Consider the following 18,876-nt stretch of genomic DNA (forward strand, 5'->3'; position numbering starts at 1 on the left):
TCTGTCCCAGCCCCACGCAGGCGCTGCATGCTGGGGACTTGGAGGGGTCCCTGAGCAGGCACTGGGGACACCTCTGCACCCACAGAGGCGGCAGATCAGGAGCCGGGCATCAGAACTCACCAGGATGAAGAAGTACCAGGGCTGAGGCACGCCGAACTGCCCTGGGAAGACAGCCTCCATGTACCAGGTCACCAGGCCATAAAGCACAGAGTCCAGCAGCAGCATCCCCAGCACCTGCCCGAAGCAGAAGTCGTCGTCCACGTTGACGGGACTCAGGAGGTCTCGCCACTGGATGCCCATGCCTGGAAGACACACCAGGAAAGTGGCCTGAAAGCCAGCAGGCTGGGGGCCCAGGGACCCTGAAGCCCCTGGTGGCACGCGTGTGCACGTGTGACCTTGCACGGTCACTGCTTGGTCGGCATGCCTTTTCCCTTCCTGGTTTTATAACAAGTTGGACAGCTTTCTTCAAGTCTGGAAGATAAATGCAGATTACAAAATCATTAAGTCACAGACTAGCAACAGCTCATTCACTGACTAGACGGGCCTGCAATTAATCTGTGACATATATGCACATATGTACACACATACATATGCACCCACATCTATGATTTCGCTAAGGCCAATGTGGGTCAATGTGCATTTAGCATAAATCTTTTTTTTTTTTTTGAGATGGAGTCTTGCTCTGTCGCCTAGGCTGGAGTGCAGTAGTGTGACCTTGGCCCACTGCAACCTCTGCCTCCGCAGTTCAAATGATTCTCCTGCCTCAGCCTTCAGAGTAGCTGGGATTACAGGAGCATGACACCACACCTGGTTAATTTTTTTTTTTTAGATGGAGTCTCACTCTGTTGCCAGGCTGGAGTGCAGTGGCACGATCTCGGCTCGCTGCAACCTCCTCCTCCCGTGTTCAAGTGGTTCTCCTGCCTTAGCCTCCCGAGTAGCTGGGACTACAGGGGCACGCCACCACGTCCAGCTAATTTCTGTATTTTTAGTAGAGATCGAGTTGCGCCATGTTGGTCAGGATGGTCTCGATCTCTTCACCCCATCATCCGCCTGCCTCGGCCTCCCAAAGTGCTGGGATTACAGACGTGAGACACCATGCCCCACCAATTTTTGTATTTTTAGTAGAGACAGGGTTTCGCCATGTTGGCCAGGCTGGTCTTGGACTCCTGACCTTGAGTAATCTACCCACCTTGGCCTCCCAAAGTGCTGGGATTACAGGTGTGAGCCACCCCATCTAGCCTAGTATTACTCTTTTTTCACATTTTAATTTTGTAGTGACGGGGTCTTGCTATGTTGTCCAGGCTGGTCTCAAACTCCTGCCTCAAATTCCTTCTTCCTGCCTTGGCCGTAAGTCTTTTTTAATCACAGAAATATTTCAAACATGTGTAAAGCTCTCTTTAATGGAGCTCATGTTTCTCATCTTCTCTCTGGTTTGCCAACATTGCAGTCCTGACAGCGCTGGGGATCTGTGTATCCAAACACCTTCTGTTTGGCCAAGGACCCCGAAGAAAATAATGCTCTCCAGCCTTGGTGAATTTGCACTTTCAAACAACCAGAGATTTGTCTGTTTTAAGAAAATTCACTCTAGCTGGGTGTGGTGGCTCACATCTGTAATCCTAGCACGTTAGGAGGCTGACACAGGAGGACTACTTGAGGCCAGGAGTTTGAGACCAGCCTAGGCAACACAGACAAATTAGCCAGGTATGGTGGTACGTGCTTGTGGTCCCAGCTACTCAGGAGGCTGAGGTGGGAGGATCACTTGAGTCTGGAAAGTCGAGGCTACAGTGAGCTATTATCATGCTACTGCACTCCAGCCTGGGCAATGGAGTAAGACCCTGTGTCTAAAAAAAAATTGTTAAAAAGAAAGCAAAAGAACAAAGTCTACATTTTATCAACACACTAGGAAACGTGGAAACACAGATAATGTAAAAGCTAAAGTGTCAGAAGACACTGCCGACTGCAAAGAATCATTCTAATGAAAGACAAAGCAACACTGGACACTCCCACCTCCTTCCACAGACCCAGACCTTTGCAAGCTGCAGCTAGGAACTGCATGGTGCCATGGCTTGACTGGGCCCCCCAAATTCATGTGTTGGAGACTTGACCCCCAATGCAGCAATGTTGGGAGGGGGCCTAACTGGAGGGTCTCAGGCCAGGTTTGGTGCCCATGGCGGGCCTTGCAGAATGAGAGCCCATAGGCCAAAGGCTGACCAACGAAGTGTTTTACTTAATTAATTTCATAAAAATTAAGAAAAAAAGTGAGTCGTGATGGTGCCATTGCACTCCAGGCTGGGTGACACAGTGAGACCCTGTCTCAAAAAACAAAAAAGAAAAGAAAAAAAATGCTGTCATTTATCACTTGTTTCTCTCTCAGGCGTCTCTGCTGCCATCACTAGTCAATGCAGAAGGCACTGGGAAGATGCTAATTCTACCCTTTACTAAGAGCAGTGGTTCATCAGAAGCCCTCAAAACCAGCCAGCCTCAGTGGCTCACACCTGTAATCTTAGCACTTTGGGAGGCCAAGGGCAGGTCACGAGGTCAAGAGTTCAAGACGAGCCTGGCCAACATGGCAAAACCCCTCTGCTAAAAATACAAAAAAATTAGACGGGCATGGTGGTGCATGCTTGTGATCCCAGGTACTTGGGAGGCTGAGGTGCGAGGATCACTTGAGCCCATAGGCAGAGGTTGCAGTGAGCCAAGATCACATCAGTGCCCTCCAACCTGGGAAACAGAGTGAGATTCTGTCAAAAAAAAAAAAAAAAAGTCCTTAAAACCCTAGACTCTGAGATCTCTGATGTAGTAATTTTTTTTTTTTTTTTGGGATGGAGTCTGTCGCCCAGGCTGGAGTGCAGTGGCATGATCTCAGCTCACTGCAAGCTCCGCCTCCCGGGTTCATGCCATTCTCCTGTCTCAGCCTCCCAAGTAGTTGGTACTACAGGCACCCGCCACCATGCCCAGCTAATTTTTTGTGTTTTTAGTATAGACAGGGTTTCACCGTGTTAGCCAGGATGGTCTCGATCTCCTGACCTCATGATCTGCCCACCTCGGCCTCCCAAAGTGCTGGGATTACAGCCATGAGCCACTGTGCCCAGCCTCTCTGATATAATCATTTTGAATGTCTCAGGAAGCTGGAAGAGGCCAGATGTGGTGGCTCACACCTGTAATCCTGGCTATTCAGGAGGCTGAGGCAGGAGGATAGCTTGAGGTCAGGAGTTTGAAACCAGGCTGAGCAACATAGTTAGACCCCATCTCTATAAAATATTTAAAATTTAAAAAAAAAAAAAATGAAAGCTCAAAGAGGCTCAGGTCATTGAGTTAGATCCCAGCATCAGTCAGATATGTGTGTGATGCCAGCGCTGCTGGATGTTCCAACCCTCTTGTCCTCCGAGCTTTGGGTTTCTTCGGCCCACTGCCCTGTGGCTCCCATCACCTGTGGCTGTGCCATGCAGCTGAGCTTCCCTCGCCCGGGGCCGTGCCCAGCTACCCAGCCCACACTCAGCACTGTCTGCGGATGCTGCTGCCTTCAGCGGTCCCAACAGCCTACCAACCGTCCCAGGTGGAGCCTTGCTGTTGGCGGCACTTGTGTCTGGGTGCTCTCGAAGGTTACTGATTCAGAAAGAACAGGCTGGGCAAGGCAAACACTCACCTTTCGCCTCAAATTTCCCGATGAGCTGGGCTCCCATTGCCATGGCAACGTTGGACAGGAGGCAGGAGCAGAGCTTCTGGCTCAGAGTCATCCAGTTGTACCGAGGGGCCACGAAGAAGTAGGGGATGTAGGTGAAGAAGTAGAGAAAACCGCCGAAGGCTGCTGCCATGTTGGCTGCAGGTGTTGGAAGACCGGGGGGGCATGAGCGTCAGTGCCCTCAGAAGGGGCTTGGGCTCCCAGGGGTACAGGGAAGCCCCTCCTCCTGGGGCCGAGCCACCCAACCTGCTCCCGGCACCTGCCGTCCACACGAGACACAAGCCCCGGCACGGGTGGGGACATCAGGCGTGGCCAGCAGCCTCTTCTCCAAGTGGTGCCCCCATCCCAGGGACCCCCACACCAACAGCTCCAGCCCCTCCTCTGCCTCCCATCCAGCTGCCTCCCTGACACCGCACACCTGACGTGGCTGATCCCAAGCCCCTGATTCCCGCCTAAGCCCCATTTCTGCCTGGGCTGCCGGATCTCTCTCTTTCGTTCATTCATTCATTCGTCAGATACGCGCTGAGCACCCACTCTTTTCCAGGCACGAGGGAGGCAGCCCCACATAAAACAGAGAAAACCCCTCCCCTCCCATGCCTGGAATCTAGCGGGGAGACAGAGAGCAAGGTGTGCTGGATGGAGACACATGCTGGATGCAGCAAGGAGGCGCAGGATGGGAGAAGAGGCTCCCGACAGCCGGAAAGGCTTCGAGGAGGTGACGTGTGAGAAGGACCCGGAAGACGTGAGTGAGTGGATTACTGAGAGCGGAGAGATGGGCATGCTTTCTGTCCATGCCAGCAGTGCTCAAACTCTTTGGTTTTCTTTCTTTTTTTTTTTTCCTTTTGAGATTGAATTTCCCTCTGTCACCTAGGCTGGAGTACAGTGGGGCTCACTGTAGCCTCTACCTCCTGGGCCCGAGGTCCTCCCACCTCCAGCTAGGGAGAGTAGCTGGGACCAACAGGCATGCAGTACCATGCCTAGCTAATTTTTAAATTTTTTTTTATAGAGATGGGTCTCCCTACTTTGTCAGGGCTAGTCTAATGCTCCTAGGCCCAAGGGATCCTCCCGCCTCGGCCTCCCAAAGTGTTGGGATTACACGTCTGAGCCACCGTGCCTGGCCATCAAAATCTTTGGTCTTAAGACCCTTTTTTATCCTTAAAAATTATTAAGGAGGCTGGGCGCAGTGGCTCACGCCTGTAATCCCAGCACTTTGGGAGGCTGAGGCTGGTGGATCATGAGGTCAGGAGATCGAGACCATCCTGGCAACCACGGTGAAACCCTGTCTCTACTGAAAATACAAAAAAATTAGCCAGGCGTGGTGGCGGGCGCCTGTAGTCCCAGCTTCTAGGGAGGCTGAGGCAGGAGAATGGTGTTAACCGGGGAGGTGGCGGAGCTTGCAATGACCGGAGATCGCACCACTGCACTCCAGCCTGGGCGACAAAGCGAGACTCCAGCCTGGGCGACAGAGTGAGACTCTGTCAGAAAAAAAAAAAAAAGAAGAAGAAGAAGAAAGGGGGTTGTTATAGTTAAAAAGAAAAAGAAATTAAGAAGCCAGGCATGGTGGCTCATGCCTATAATCCCAGCACTCTGGGAGACGGAGGTGGGAGGATCACTTGAGGTCAGGAGTTTGAGACCAGCCTGGACAACATGGCAAAACCCAGTTTCTACTAAAAATACAAAAATTAGCCAGGCATGGTGGCAGGAGCCTGTAATCCCAGCTATTTGGGAGGCTGAGGCAGGAGAATCGCTTGAATCCGGGAGGCGGAGGTTGCAGTGAGCCAATTGTGCCACTATACTCAGCCTGGGCAACAGAGCGACACTCCGTCTCAAAACAAAAAGAAAAAAAAAAAGTACTTAAGAGATGTGAAAGACTGAGAGATACCTCCTCACACCCATTAGGATGGTGACTATAAAAAACAATCAATCAGAAAACAACAGGTGTTCAGGAGGATGCAGGAGGCTGGCAACCTGTGCACTGCTGGTGGGAATACCAAGAGGTACAGACAGTGCAGGAAAGACAGTCTGGCAGTTTCTCAAAAGTTAAACACGGAATTGCCATAGGATTCAGCAACTTCACTTCTGGGTGTACACCCAAAGAATTAAAAGCAGGGACCCGTGTCCAGCACAGCACACTCATAACAGCCACAAAGTAGGGGCACCCAAGAGTCCGTCGACAGATGAACAAGTAAACAAAATGTGGCCCATCTATACTATGGAATATCATCTAGTCTTGAAAAGGAGGGGAATTCAGGCTTCAACACAGAGGAACCTTGGGGATGCTATGCTCAGTGAAATAAGCCAGGCACAGCATATAAACACTGTACGATTCCTCTTACATGAAGTCCCTAGAGTCATCAAACTCATAGGGACAGGAAGTAGGAGGCTGGTTTCCAGGGAATGGGGGCGGGGGAGTCAGTGTTTCACAGGGACTGAGTTTCAGTCGGGAAACATGAAAACTATTCTGAAGGTGGACATGGGGGTGGCTGCACAACGACGTGAATACTTAAATCGGCCACAGTGGTAATTTTTTCTTTTTTTTTGAGACCAAGTTTTGCTCTTGTTGCCCAGGCTGGAGTGCAGTGGCGTGATCTTGGCTCACCACAACCTCTGCCTCCCGGGTTCAAGCGATTCTCCTGCCTCAGCCTCCCGAGTAGCTGGGATTACAGGCATGGGGCACCATGCCCGGCTAATATTGTATTTTTAGTAGAGACTGGGTTTCTCCATGTTGGTCAGGCTGGTCTCGAACTTCCAACCTCAGATGATCTGCCCACCTTGGCCTCCCAAAATGCTGGGATTAAAGGCGTGAAGCACCACGCCCAGCCTTTTTTTTTTCCTTTTCTTTTCTTTTTTTTTTTCTTCAGACGGAGTCTTGCTCTGTTGCCAGGCTGGAGTGCAGTGGCACAATCTCGGCTCACTGCAACCTCCGCCTCCTGGGTTCAAGCAATTCTCCTGCCTCAGCCTCCCGAGTAGCTGGGACTACAGGTGCCCGCCATTACAATCACGCCCGGCTAATTTTTGCTTTTTTTTTTTTTTTTTGGAGAGATGAGGTTTCACCATGGTGGCCAGGATGGTCTCGATCTTCTGACCTCATGATTCACCCGCCTCAGCCTCTCAAAGTGCTGGGATTACAGGCGTGAGACGGCGTCCGGCCATAAATTGTATGGATTTTACACACACACACACACACACACAGAACAGTCTGATGAGATACTACCAGAAATCTCATTGAAATTCTAACCAAAGACACATGAGCCCTCAGATCGAAATGTTCATAAAGAAAAATCACACCTAGACTTTCAGCAAACTTCCCACCAACAATGAGTATCAGATGGCAATAAGATAACATTATAAAATTGCCAAGGGAGAGTACCTATCTGTGGAGAATTTCACAGGCAGCTAAAATACTATACAGGAGTGAGGGCAAAATAAAGACACCTTTGGACGTACAAAGTGAAAAGCATCGACCACTCACCAATACCTACTAGAAGAACTACTCAAAGATGTGCTTCGACACAGAGAAGAGTGACTCTAAAGAGGCTGGGTACACGAAAATCACATGCACATCAAATATGTTGGTAAAGCACAGGAATGGCACATAGGAAACAACTGTTTATGATTTTTTTTTTTTTTTGAGATAGGGTCCCTCTCATTACCCAAGCTGGAATGCAGTGTTACAAACTCAGCTCACTTCAACATCTGCCTCCTGGGCTTAGGCAATCCTCCCATCTCAGCCTCCCAAGTAGCTAGGACCACAGGGCTGTGCCACCACACCTGGCTAATTTTTATTTTATTTATTTATTTATTTATTTATTTGAGACGGAGTCTCGCTGTCGCCCAGGCTGGAGTGCAGTGGCACGATCTCGGCTCACTGCAAGCTCCACCTCCCGGGCTCACGCCATTCTCCTGCCTCAGCCTCCTGAGTAGCTGGGACTATAGGCACCGCCACCATGCCTGGCTAATTTTTTGTATTTTTAGTAGAGATGGGGTTTCACTGTGTTAGCCAGGATGGTCTCCATTTCCTGACCTCATGATCCGCCCTCCTTGGCCTCCCAAAGTGCTGGGATTACAGGCGTGAGCCACTGTGCCCGGTCACCTGGCTAACTTTTAAACTTTTTTTTTAGAGGGTTTTTCCATGTTGCCTAGGCTGGTCTTAAACTCCTGGGCTCAAGTGATCCTCCTGCCTTGGCCTTCTAAAGTGCTGGGATTACAGGTGTGAGCTACCATCCCTGGTCACTTAGGTTTTCTTAAATGATAAAACAAACTAGACAACAATAAAAGTTAGGAGGTCAGGCATGTTGGCTCACACCTGTAATCCCAATGCTTTGAGAGGCTGAGGTAGGAGGATCACTTGAGATCAGGAGTTCCAGACCAGCCTGGGAAACATGGTGAGAACTCATCTCTAAAAAAAAAAAAAAAAAAAAAGCTGGCCGGGCGCGGTGGCTCACGCCTGTAATCCCAGCACTTTGGGAGGCCGAGACGGGCGGATCACGAGGTCAGGACATCGAGACCATCCTGACTAACACAGTGAAACCCCGTCTCTACTAAAAAATACAAAAAACTAGCCGGGCGAGGTGGCGGGCGCCTATAGTCCCAACTACTCGGGAGGCTGAGGCAGGAGAATGGCGTGAACCCGGGGGGCGGAGCTTGCAGTGAGCTGAGATCCGGCCACTGCACTCCAGCCTGGGTGACAGAGCGAGACTCCGTCTCAAAAAAAAAAAAAAAAAAAGCTAGGTGTGGTGGCACGTACTGGTGGTCCGAGCTACTCAGAAGGCTGAGGCCGGAAGACAGCTTGAGCCCAGCAGTTCAAGGCTGCAGTGAGCTGTGTCTGTGCCACTGCACTCCAGCCTGGGCAACAGAATAAGAGGCAATCTCAAAAAAAAAAAAAAAAAAGGGCCAAGCGCAGTGGCTCAACCTGTAATCCCAGCACTTTGGGAGGCCAAGGAGGGTGGATCATTTGAGGTCAGGAGTTCAAGACCAGCCTGGACAACATGGTGAAACTCCGTCTCTACTAAAAACGCAAAAAATAAAGAAAAAAAAAATTTGCCAGTCGTGGCGGCGTGTGCCTGTAATCCCAGCTACTCAGAAGGCTGAGACACAGGAATCACTTCAACCCCAGAGGCAGAGATTGCAGTGAGCTGAGATCACACTACTGTACTCCAGACTGAGCAACAGAGCAACACTGTCTCAACTAAAAAAAAAAAAAAAAAAAAAAAAAAAAAAGGGAACCTCTAATAAGTACTTACAGTGGTGGTGAGGTTGGAGTTTTATCTGGGAGGAGGCTGGGCGTACTGAATAACTTCACTTTTTGGAATTTTAGAGGTAAGTAATTAAGTGAAACATTAAAGGCGATCACTAAAGAAAGAGAAACACAGCTTATAACCTCTGAACCATCCGAGGTAAAAGGCACGAGAGGAGACTTTATCAGCCCAACAGAAGGCAGGAAAGGAGAAGAAAGCAGCAAAGGAGAACGATAACAAAGTGAACACACACAATCCAGACACGAGAAACTACCTTCAGTGTAACTGTCACCGCAAGGCTCTGCGCACAGCTGGGCTCACTGTCCTCACTTTCGGCTCACAGTCCCTTTGGGCAGCTGGACAGCACTCGGCATGGCCGGCCACACACCTACCTTCTCTGAATTCTCCTTCTCCCTAAATTACGCTGACTCTCCTCCTCCCAGTCCAACTTTCCCCTGGTCAACTCCTTCCTGGGCAGGTCCACCAGGCCCCTCTCCCTTCCGATCACAGCCTCTGGGTTATTTCCATGCAGATGGCCTTTGGCCCCTTGGCAACCCCACTCTGCCCGATGACTGGGACTCACCTTTGCTGAAGAAGGTGCTGACCATGAAGCTGAAGGAGATGGTAGAGATGGCGAAGCACAGCAGGAAGGCCAGCACCAGGGAGGGGTCGCTGCGGGACAGCACGGCTACATCCGGCTTCACCTGCAGGACGCAGGCAGGAGTCAGGCGGGGCAGGCCGGCGGAGGTGGACCAGGAGGACTCCTGACCATCCCTGCTCACAGGGACCTGGCTCCACCAAGAGGAGTGGGACACCTACCGCTCCTCCCCCTGACGAGGGACAGACTCTCTCTGAAGTCGCTGACCACAGAGTTCTTCCCAAGAGGGCCCTCCTGGGGTACCCTGGCTCTCCCCGTCCTCCCCAGAGCCCCACCGACGCCACGCTCACCTTGACACAGAAGAGCAGGGTCATGAAGGAGGCAGCGATGAGGAGGAAGAGGAAGAATAAGAGGAACCAGGCGCTCCAGTGCAGCCAGCTGCTGAGCCCCATCATGCGCATGTACTCCTGGGGAGAGAAGCTGCCACGCTGCTGGGGGCCTGCCACTGCCCGCCAGGATGGCATGTGCCAGGCTGGACGGCAGCAGGCCTGAGTCCGACTGTCCCAGCAGCCCCGCATTTGACAACGTTTAACCCCGAGTGGAAAATAAAACTGCCCTCTCCTACCGTTCCGCTTCTTTTTTTTTGGAGACAGGGTCTCGCCGTGTCACCCAGGCTGGAGTGCAGTGGCACAGTCATAGCTCACTGCAGCCTTGAACTCCTGGACTCGAGCGAGCCTCCCATCTCACCCTTCTGAGTAGCTGGGACTACTGATGGCTGCCACCATGCCCGGTTCCTTTTAAAAATTTGTTGGTAGAGACAGGGTCTTACTATGTCCACCAGGCTCATCTTGCTCAAACTCCTGGGCTCAAGTGATCTGCCTGCCTCAGTCTCCCAAAGTGCTGGGATTACAGGTATGAGCCACTGCACCCGGCCAGCCTTCTATTCTGTGGAGTGATTCCACACTCCCAGTGCATGCTCCCCAGTCTTTCTTGGTACTTGAGATTGTCCCCCGAAGCTGTGCCATGTTCCCAACCACATCAACACCAGCCTCCTTGGCCATGAGACGTGACAGCAGATCAGACCATAGCTGTGGATGCCATAGCCATTCATTCCCTTGTCCTCCCCTACTCTGAAAGGAGGGGCCCAGAACCTCTGCAGAGAAGGATGAGGCGCAGTGATGGGACAGCTGTGACCACACCTTCCTTCCTCACCTGCCCCACCAAGGAGTCAGGAGTGGTGATGAGGAAACCCAGTTCCTCCACTGACCAAAAGTGCCTGGGGAGTCCTGGGGCGGTCACACTGACCAATATGGCAGCCAGCAGCCGGGTGTGGCCGTTTCAACTGAAGTTAATTAAAAATAAAGTTAAAAATTTAGCTCCTTCCTTCCTTCCTTCCCTCCCTCCTTCTTTCATTTCATTTTTCTTTTTTTTTCTTTTCTCTCTTTTTCTTTGCTTTCTCTCTCCTTCTTTCCTTCCTTTTTTCTGTTTTCTTTCTCTCTCTCTCTCCTCTCTTTCTCTCTTTTTCTTTCTTTCTTGGAGTCTTGCTCTGCTGCCCAGGCTGGAGTGCAGTGGCACGATCTCGGCTCACTGTAACCTCCACCTCCTGGGTTCAAGCGATTATCATGCCTCAGCCTCCCGAGCAGCTGGGATTACAGGTGCACGCTACCACGCCTGGCTAATTTTTGTATTTTTAGTAGAGACGGGGTTTCACCATGTTGTCCGGGCTGGTCTTGAACTCCTGACCTCAAGTGATCCACCTGCCTCAACCCAAAGTACTGGGATTACAGGTGTGTGCCAATGCCCAGGGTTAGCCCTTTCTTATGCATCATTTCTGACCTCCGGAACAGCGAGAAGAGGAGCACGATAGTCTCTCACATTGCCACTGCTTGGGTTCAGTTTCACGTTTTACCCTATTTGTTTGATCTGTGTATCTATACAAGTCTATGTGCAAACAATTTTTTTCAGAATCATTTTATAGCCCACTGCTGACTCCCTCAATGCTGCACAGTTTTATGAAAGTTATTTATGGCACCAAGCAGATCAACAACCAGGCAGCCTCAAAATGAGCCCCTGGCCAGGTGCAACGGCTCATGCCTGTAATCCCAGCACTATGGCAGGCTGAGATGGGAGGCTGAAATGGGAGAATTTCTTGAGGCCAAGAGTTTGAGACCAGCCTTGGCAATATAGAAAGACTTCCACCTCTGCAACAAAAAAAAATGAGCTGGCTGTGGTGGTGCACACCTGTAGTCCCAGCTACTTGGCAGGTGGAGGTGGGAAGATCACTGGAGCAAGGGGAGGTTGAGGCTGCACTGAGCAGTGTTTGCACCCCTGCACTCGAGCCTGGGTGGCAGAGCGAGACCCTGTCTCTAAGAAAAAATAATACTAGGCCAGGCGCGGTGCCTCATGTCTGTAATCCCAGCACTTTGGGAGGCCAAGGTGGGCGGATCATGAGGTCAGGAGATTGAGACTATCCTGGCTAACACGGTGAAACCCTGTCTCTACTGAAAATACAAAAAATTATCTGGGCGTGGTGGTGGCCGCCTGTAGTCCCAGCTACTCAGGAGGCTGAGGCAGGAGAATGGCGTGAACCCTGGAGGCAGAGCTTGCAGTGAGCAGAGACCGCGCGCTACTGCACTCCAGCCTGGGACACAGAGCGAGACTCTGTCTCAAAAAAACAAAAACAAAAACAAAAAAAGAAAAATTAATACCAAAACACCAAGCCCTTGGACATGGCCTCCCCAGGACAGCGCGGTTTCTAGAGTGTTGGGAAGTCAATGCGGGCAGTCACCTTCAGCCTCCTTTCTTTCTCCTGCACGACAGCACGGGCAATGGTGAGCGCAGTGTAGGTGAAGCTGAGCAGCAGCAGCAGGGGCAGCTGGTACTGGATGGCCACGAGGAAGGGGTCTGCAATGAACGGCGGGTACGGGAACCTCTTGATGGTCACCGTCAGTCTCTGGAACAGCTGGCGTGTGGCAGCATCAGCATGGTACTGCATGATGGCCCGGTCCACAGCATGCTGCACAGCCAGGAAGCCTTCCCGGATGTACCCTGGGTGCGGGAGCAGAAGATGGCCCAGCCACCTCAAGGAGCTGCTCTTGAGGGCAGAGGGCCATGTGCGTGGGGTCCATGGGGAAAGGGATGCTTGGGGCAACAGAGTGACTTCGGCTCAGGACCCCCATGGCGGCTCAGTGGTAACACGGGAGAAGGAAGGAAATGCACCACACACTGACAGCAAATGAGAAGAGTGATGTGATTGTCACTTCCACTCTGTAACTAACGCAACACACAAAAAAATCACACACATTCCCAGCACTTTGGGAGGCCGAGACGGGCGGATCACGAGGTCAGGAGATCGAGACCATCCTGGCTGACACGGTGAAACCCTGTCTCTACTAAAAAAAAAAACTAGCCGGGCGAGGTGGCGGGCGCCTGTAGTCCTAGCTACTCGGGAGGCTGAGGCAGGAGAATGGCGTGAACCCGGGAAGCGGAGCTTGCAGTGAGCTGAGATCCGGCCACTGCACTCCAGCCTGGGCGGCAGAGCAAGACTCCGTCTCAAAAAAAAAAAAAAAAAAAAAAAAAAAATCACACACATGATCACTTTTTTTTTTTTTTCCCCGAGATGGAGTCTTGCTCTGTGGCCCAGGCTGGAGTGCAGTGGCACGATCTTCACTCACTACAACCTCAACCTCCCAGGTTAAAGCGATTCTCCTGACTCAGCCCCCGCCAGTAGCTGGAACTACAGGCACCCGCCACCACACCCAGCTAGAACTACAGGCACCCGCCACCACACCCAGCTAAATTTTTTGTATTTTTATTAGAGACAGGGTTTCACCACGTTAGCTAGGATGACTCGATCTCCTGACCTCATGAACCATCCGCCTCAGCCTCCCAACGTGCTAGGATTACAGGCGTGAGTCACCATGCCTGGCCTTGTTTTTTTTTTTTTTTGAGACAGAGTCTCGCTTTCTCACTCAGGCTAGAGTGCAGTGGCACGATCTCAGCTCACTGCAACCTCTGCCTCCTGGGTTCAAGCAATTCTCCTGCCTCAGCCTCCCAAGTAGCTGGGATTATAGGTGCCCGCCACCATGCCTGGCTTTTTTTTTTTTTTTTTGTATTTTTAGTAGAGACGAGGTTTCACTATGTTGGCCAGCCAGGCTGGTCTCAAACTTCTCATCTCAGGTGATCCGCCTGCTTCAGCTTCCCAACGCTGGGATGACAGGTGTGAGCCACTGTGCCCAGCCGTGAGGGCTGAATTCTCATCAGGCGTATTAGTAGGAGTAAGGCATGGACATCTGGAGGCAAAACTGGGGCTACAATTGACCAGTCCCTGCGCCATGCCAGTCTCACACACGTTCTATTTCCTGGGGCTTTCCTAGGAGCTGGTTTTTCCAGCCAACTTTTCTTCCCCCTCAGGTTCTCTGTCTTGCTGAGGACTAATCAACTATTCTTAGTAACAAAACGTTTTTTTCTAACAAAAGATATTTGCTCTGTGTCATTTGCCACAAAGGTTTTCCCCAGTCTGCTACGTGTTTTTTTTTTTTTTAAATCACCATTAGGCCTTTTCATGTTGGGCAAATTTTCAGTTTGTACATGCTGAAATCTGTCAGTCTTTTCCTTTGAGATTGCTTTTCTCTTGCTTCCAAGCTTAGGGAATTGTTCCCCAAAAACAGGAGGGAGCTGACGAACTCCTGCCCAGTCCCCGGTCTCAGCAGCCAGTGTCCCCCACTGCAGTCCCCTGCTGCAGGCAGCAAGCATCATGTGTGACAGCCGGACATAGCTTCTCCTGAGCCCCAGGCTGGGTGACCTGTCAAAGGCCTTGCTCTGGGACCTCGCACATCCCATGCCAGGTCTTGTTCACCTTAGTTCCTTTTCTAGATGTAAAATCTTGCCCTAAAGCATTAGCCTGGTGGCAGCCCTGGTACCAGTAAGGGACATCGCTAAGCGCTGGCTGCATGCATGCTGCCTCCTGCCTGCCTGGTGCTTGTGTCTCAGAGTCAAGCCTCATGGAGGGACGGGACATTGCTGTGACTTTCATGGCAAACTTCCATGAGTTCTGCCTCCTGCCAGACCCGTGAAATACGGCGTTCTCCAGAACACCCTGGACTTCCACCCAGAACCTGTAGTCGGGTCTTGCCTGGCCTGACAGCTAAGCCTAGGCCTGTATCCAAGTCACTTCTTGGCTGTCCCTAGTTCAGTTCCAAGACAAGACTGTGCTTCAGAGGAGGCACATATTCCAACCGCTTGCCACGTCCACACGAAGACACACACTGATGGGGCATCAGAGTAACCAAGATCTGGCTTCCATGAACACCACACTGATTCCATCAAACCATGGATCAGGTACACAAGGACCACGGAGCTACAAATGCCAGTCAGTCTGTATACAGAGAAGGCCAGGAAGAAAAGGAAAATGTAAACCAAGCCCCAAGGACTCAAACTGAAGCTTTTAAAAGCTAAAATACAGCTAGGCGCAGTGGCTCAGGCCTGTAATCTCAGAACTTTGGGAGGCCGAGGCGGGTGGATCATGAGATCAAGAGATCGAGACCATCCTGGTCAACATGGTGAAACCCCATCTCTACTAAAAATACAAAAATTAGCTGGGCATGGTGGTGTGTGCCTGTAGTCCCAGCTACTTGGGAGGCTGAGGCAGGAGAATTGCTTGAACCCGGGACGCAGAGGTTGCAGTGAGCCGACGTTGCGCCACTGCACTCCAGCCTGGCGACAGAGCAAGATCTTGTCTAAAAAAAAAAAAAAAAAAAATAGGCCAGGTGCGGTGGCTCACGCTTGTAGTCCCAGCACTCTGGGAGGCCGAGGCGGGTGGATCACAAGGTCAGGAGATTGAGACCATCCTGGCTAACACAGTGAAACCCCATCTCTACTAAAAATACAAAAAATTAGCCGGGCGTGGTGGCGGGCGCCTGTAGTTCAAGTTACTCGGGAGGCTGAGGCAGGAGAATGGCGTGAACCCGGGAGGCGGAGCTTGCAGTGAGCCAAGATTGTGCCACCGCACTCCAGCCTGGGCGACAGAGACAGACTCCATCTCACAAAAAAAAAAAAAAAAGCCGAAATACAAATGTTTCATTCAAGAGCACGTCTTCGAGGATATAGGGAGAGGGCCTTCGCTATCTTCAAGGATTATTTTAGTCTTTTAGAAACCAGTTATGCTGGTGTTTTACTTTTCCTATAAACAAGAGTAAATGTTCCGAAAGTATTTCTTCAAGAAATACTTTAGAAAGGTGGGGCTGCCGCCATGTCACTGTCACTAGTCAACACCCCGGGCTGGTAACATGAACCCTAACCGAGCTTCTCACCAGGTTCTCCGCCATCAGGGGATGTAGGTTCCCTTGGCCCTGGGTTTGGGAAAAGCGGGAAAAGGGAAGTAGTGTGCCAGCCTTCTGTCTCTTTCAGGAAAAAGGAGCCTGTTTGGGTCCACATGTAATTTCTCCGTGTGTAACTGAACCGTAGGTGATATTTCACCTGTGGAAACAAAGAGAAAACCAGCTGTTCCGAGAGATCCAGACAGAGGAGCAAACAACAAGGTGGAGTGGGAGAGTGCTTGGGGGGCTGTCACCACCAAGGCTGTCACGGCCGAGAACTCACCACTCCCCCGCCTCTGAGAATCTCCAGTGGGCCCCGGAATGTCACACTGAGTGGTCCCTGTCCCAGCAGGAGCAGGGAGCCACACAGGGGCCCCTTTTGGGGGGTGGTTCTCGGCCATTCCTCTCTTAATTCCAATGTGAAATGCCACCAAGCGTTCAGGATCCCTGGCGGGCCACCAACCACAATGCTAGATGGACGTGATGGCTTCCTAATTTTAATGTCATCAGGTAAGCAAAAACCTCACTTTCGTTCTTTCCTTTTTTCTGCCAGATCGTATTTAAGTCCTAAATATCTGCTACTTTCCTTATCTATCTTATCAGACTCTGTCCACAGAGGCCTGGAGACCAGTAATGTCTTTCATAAAATGAGGGAACAGTAAGGAGCTTGGGGCGGCCACAGGTAGGTGCATTTTCTAACCTGTTCTGCCCCATGGGTTAAAATGTCACCAGGGTCCCCTTGGCAGGGACTGTGATGGTGCTATCAGACCCAAAGGAGAGACTGCTATTTACTCGCAGGCAGGCAGAGGTTTAAGGGAAAGCAGTGCCTTTTACAGGTTGAACTAGTGACGCGGGAGGAAGCGGAGGCCTTGCTGATGGGCTGCGACTGCTTGGCCCGGCCGCACGTCTCACCGCCAGCGGCAGGGGCTCCTTGCTGTGGTTGAAGGGGTGCTCGAAGACCACGGCGGCCAGCACGCTGGACGAGCGGTTGTCATACCTAATGTAGTCCTCAAAGTCCTTCTCAGAGGGAAAGCCGCGCACTGTGGAGAGAGAGCACGGGAGCTGTGGTTGCCCAATCTACCCTCCTCCTTGAAAAATCTGGGTGGTTCAGGTCACCAGCAGATGAAAGACGGCAAACCCTCTAGGGCTTTGTAAACCCTTCCTGAGACTCAAGGCGGCTTTCATCTTTGGCAGAGGGACAGGCTGCCATCAAGGAGTGCAGAACGGCAAGGTCAGGGCCCTAGGCAGGGGGTTCTCCCGGCGCGGTTTTTTGGAGCAGAGCTGGAGGCTCTGGGCAGCACCTGCAGCAAGGCCCAGTAGCGCAAACCCACCACCCACACTGTACTGGGCTCTACAGCCCGGGGTGGCTTCTCTGTCTCAAAACCAGAATGGTGTATTTTTAGAAATGGAGTGGACATTAACTCAGAGTGTCTCAAAGGTTTTTTCTATCATCCGGATACTCTTTTACAATTCAGAAAGGGTTTTACTGTCATCATTTTATGAGGGACCAAGGCACTTCCTCTGAGTGTTTGCTACGTGGAATTCAAGCCTGGCAGGTAAATGCCCAAATGAGGAAGGGAAAATGGACGACACCTTCCATCCCGATAGCAAAGGGTTAGGAACGGTGAGCAGCACACGCAGCGGGAGTTCCCTTCTCAGGCTTTCTCAGCACTGTTTTCAGAGCTGCCCACCCGAAACCACGTCCCAGAAAAGATTCTTGGTGCCACACGCTCAAACCGTGCCCTGCCCTTGTCACAAAAGGGCTTTCCTTGGCTCAAGTACACCCAGGCATCCCTGTAAAGTCCTGTCCACCCTGCTGACTGTCAGATGCAGTTCCAGGGCCTGGTACTGCTAAGGCTGCTGCACCTGCTGCTCCCCGGGGCCCTCGCAGCTCTGGACAGGTGGGCGGCCAGCCCTGGTCCCATTGTACAATGAGGCATGGCCACAGAGAAGGTGGGGGATTCCCTGGGTGGCTCAGCCACCGAGACGAGACTTGATGCTAGATGGGCTTGATGGCTTCCTGGTCTTCATGCCATCAGGCAAGCAAAAACCTCACTTTCTTTTTTCCTTTTTTCTGCCAGGTTGTATTTAAGTCCCAATATCTGCCACTTTTCTTGTCTATTTTATTGGACTCCGCTCATAGAGTCCTGGAGACCAGTAATGTCTTTTGTAAAATGAGGGAACAGAAAGGAGCCTGAGGCAAATGCAGGCAGGTGCATTTTCTTACCTGTTCTGCCCCATGGGTTAAAATGTCACCAGGGTCCCTTTGGTGGGGATTGAGACAGTGCTATCGGACCCAAAGGAGACTGCTATTTACTCGCAGGCAGGTAGAGGTTTAAGGGAAAGCAGTGCCTTTTACAGGTTGAAGTAGTGATGTGGGAGGAAACAGAGGTCAGGTCTGGACAGGGTGAGCTCCTCACCCAGCTGCTTCGCAGATCCTGGGCTTGACCCCTGCCTGCCCAGCCCCGCGGAGACACCACCAGGTCCGGCACCGAGAGCCCTGGCATGTCTCACCTCGCATGTTGATCACAAGTGCCCTGCGCACTGTCTCGGAGACGGTCTTGGCAGCGTCACTGTGAGAAGGGATGTAGGCGAGCTCCCAGGTGTCTCCCGGCGGAGGGAAGGTGAAGAACAGAGGCAGCTCCTGGATGGACTGGCCTGGGTAGATGGTGGCATTGGGCACATTTTCCGACTGAATCTTCAAGCGAAGCCAGATCAGGATCCCAGAAAACAGCAATGGCAGGAAGAGTTCCAGGACCGTCACCAGGACTTTCCGCTTCTGGAAGAGATACAACAGGGCACACTGATGCGCTGCAAAGCAGAATCAGGGGCATGCAAACAACCCCTCCCTCAAGGGTGTCCCCAGAAGCCTTGGGGCTGGGCACGCAGCTGACCTCCCTCCGGGGTCTGGACGCACCTGCAGGGTGTAGTTCTTCCAGAGGAGGAGCGCCAGCTGCCTGAGCACAGCCATCGTCTTGCTGGAAAGGACGCCCAGTGCTAGTTACAGACCAAAGACAGAGAGCATGGGTGCGCAATGAGAGT

General features: G+C 51.7%; 1 protein-coding gene across 3 annotated transcripts in view; it reads right to left on the reverse strand.

Moving 5' to 3' along the window:
* Window positions 1-18,876, reverse strand: part of ABCA3 (ATP binding cassette subfamily A member 3) — a 60,361-nt gene that overhangs the window by 26,902 nt on the left and 14,583 nt on the right. For all 3 annotated transcript variants that reach the window (XM_074028583.1, XM_005590973.5, XM_074028584.1), the window contains 9 exons: window positions 18,752-18,831; window positions 18,349-18,613; window positions 16,747-16,874; window positions 15,829-15,994; window positions 12,306-12,565; window positions 9,868-9,984; window positions 9,503-9,623; window positions 3,647-3,820; window positions 121-302 (listed from right to left, as the gene is read on the reverse strand). In XM_074028583.1, the coding sequence (XP_073884684.1) occupies window positions 121-302; window positions 3,647-3,820; window positions 9,503-9,623; window positions 9,868-9,984; window positions 12,306-12,565; window positions 15,829-15,994; window positions 16,747-16,874; window positions 18,349-18,613; window positions 18,752-18,805 (1,467 nt within the window). In that variant the 5' untranslated portion in view covers window positions 18,806-18,831. The remainder of the gene's footprint in view (window positions 1-120; window positions 303-3,646; window positions 3,821-9,502; window positions 9,624-9,867; window positions 9,985-12,305; window positions 12,566-15,828; window positions 15,995-16,746; window positions 16,875-18,348; window positions 18,614-18,751; window positions 18,832-18,876) is intronic.

This window comes from Macaca fascicularis, chromosome 20, assembly GCF_037993035.2.
Source record: "Macaca fascicularis isolate 582-1 chromosome 20, T2T-MFA8v1.1".
Taxonomy (NCBI): Eukaryota; Metazoa; Chordata; class Mammalia; order Primates; family Cercopithecidae; genus Macaca; species Macaca fascicularis.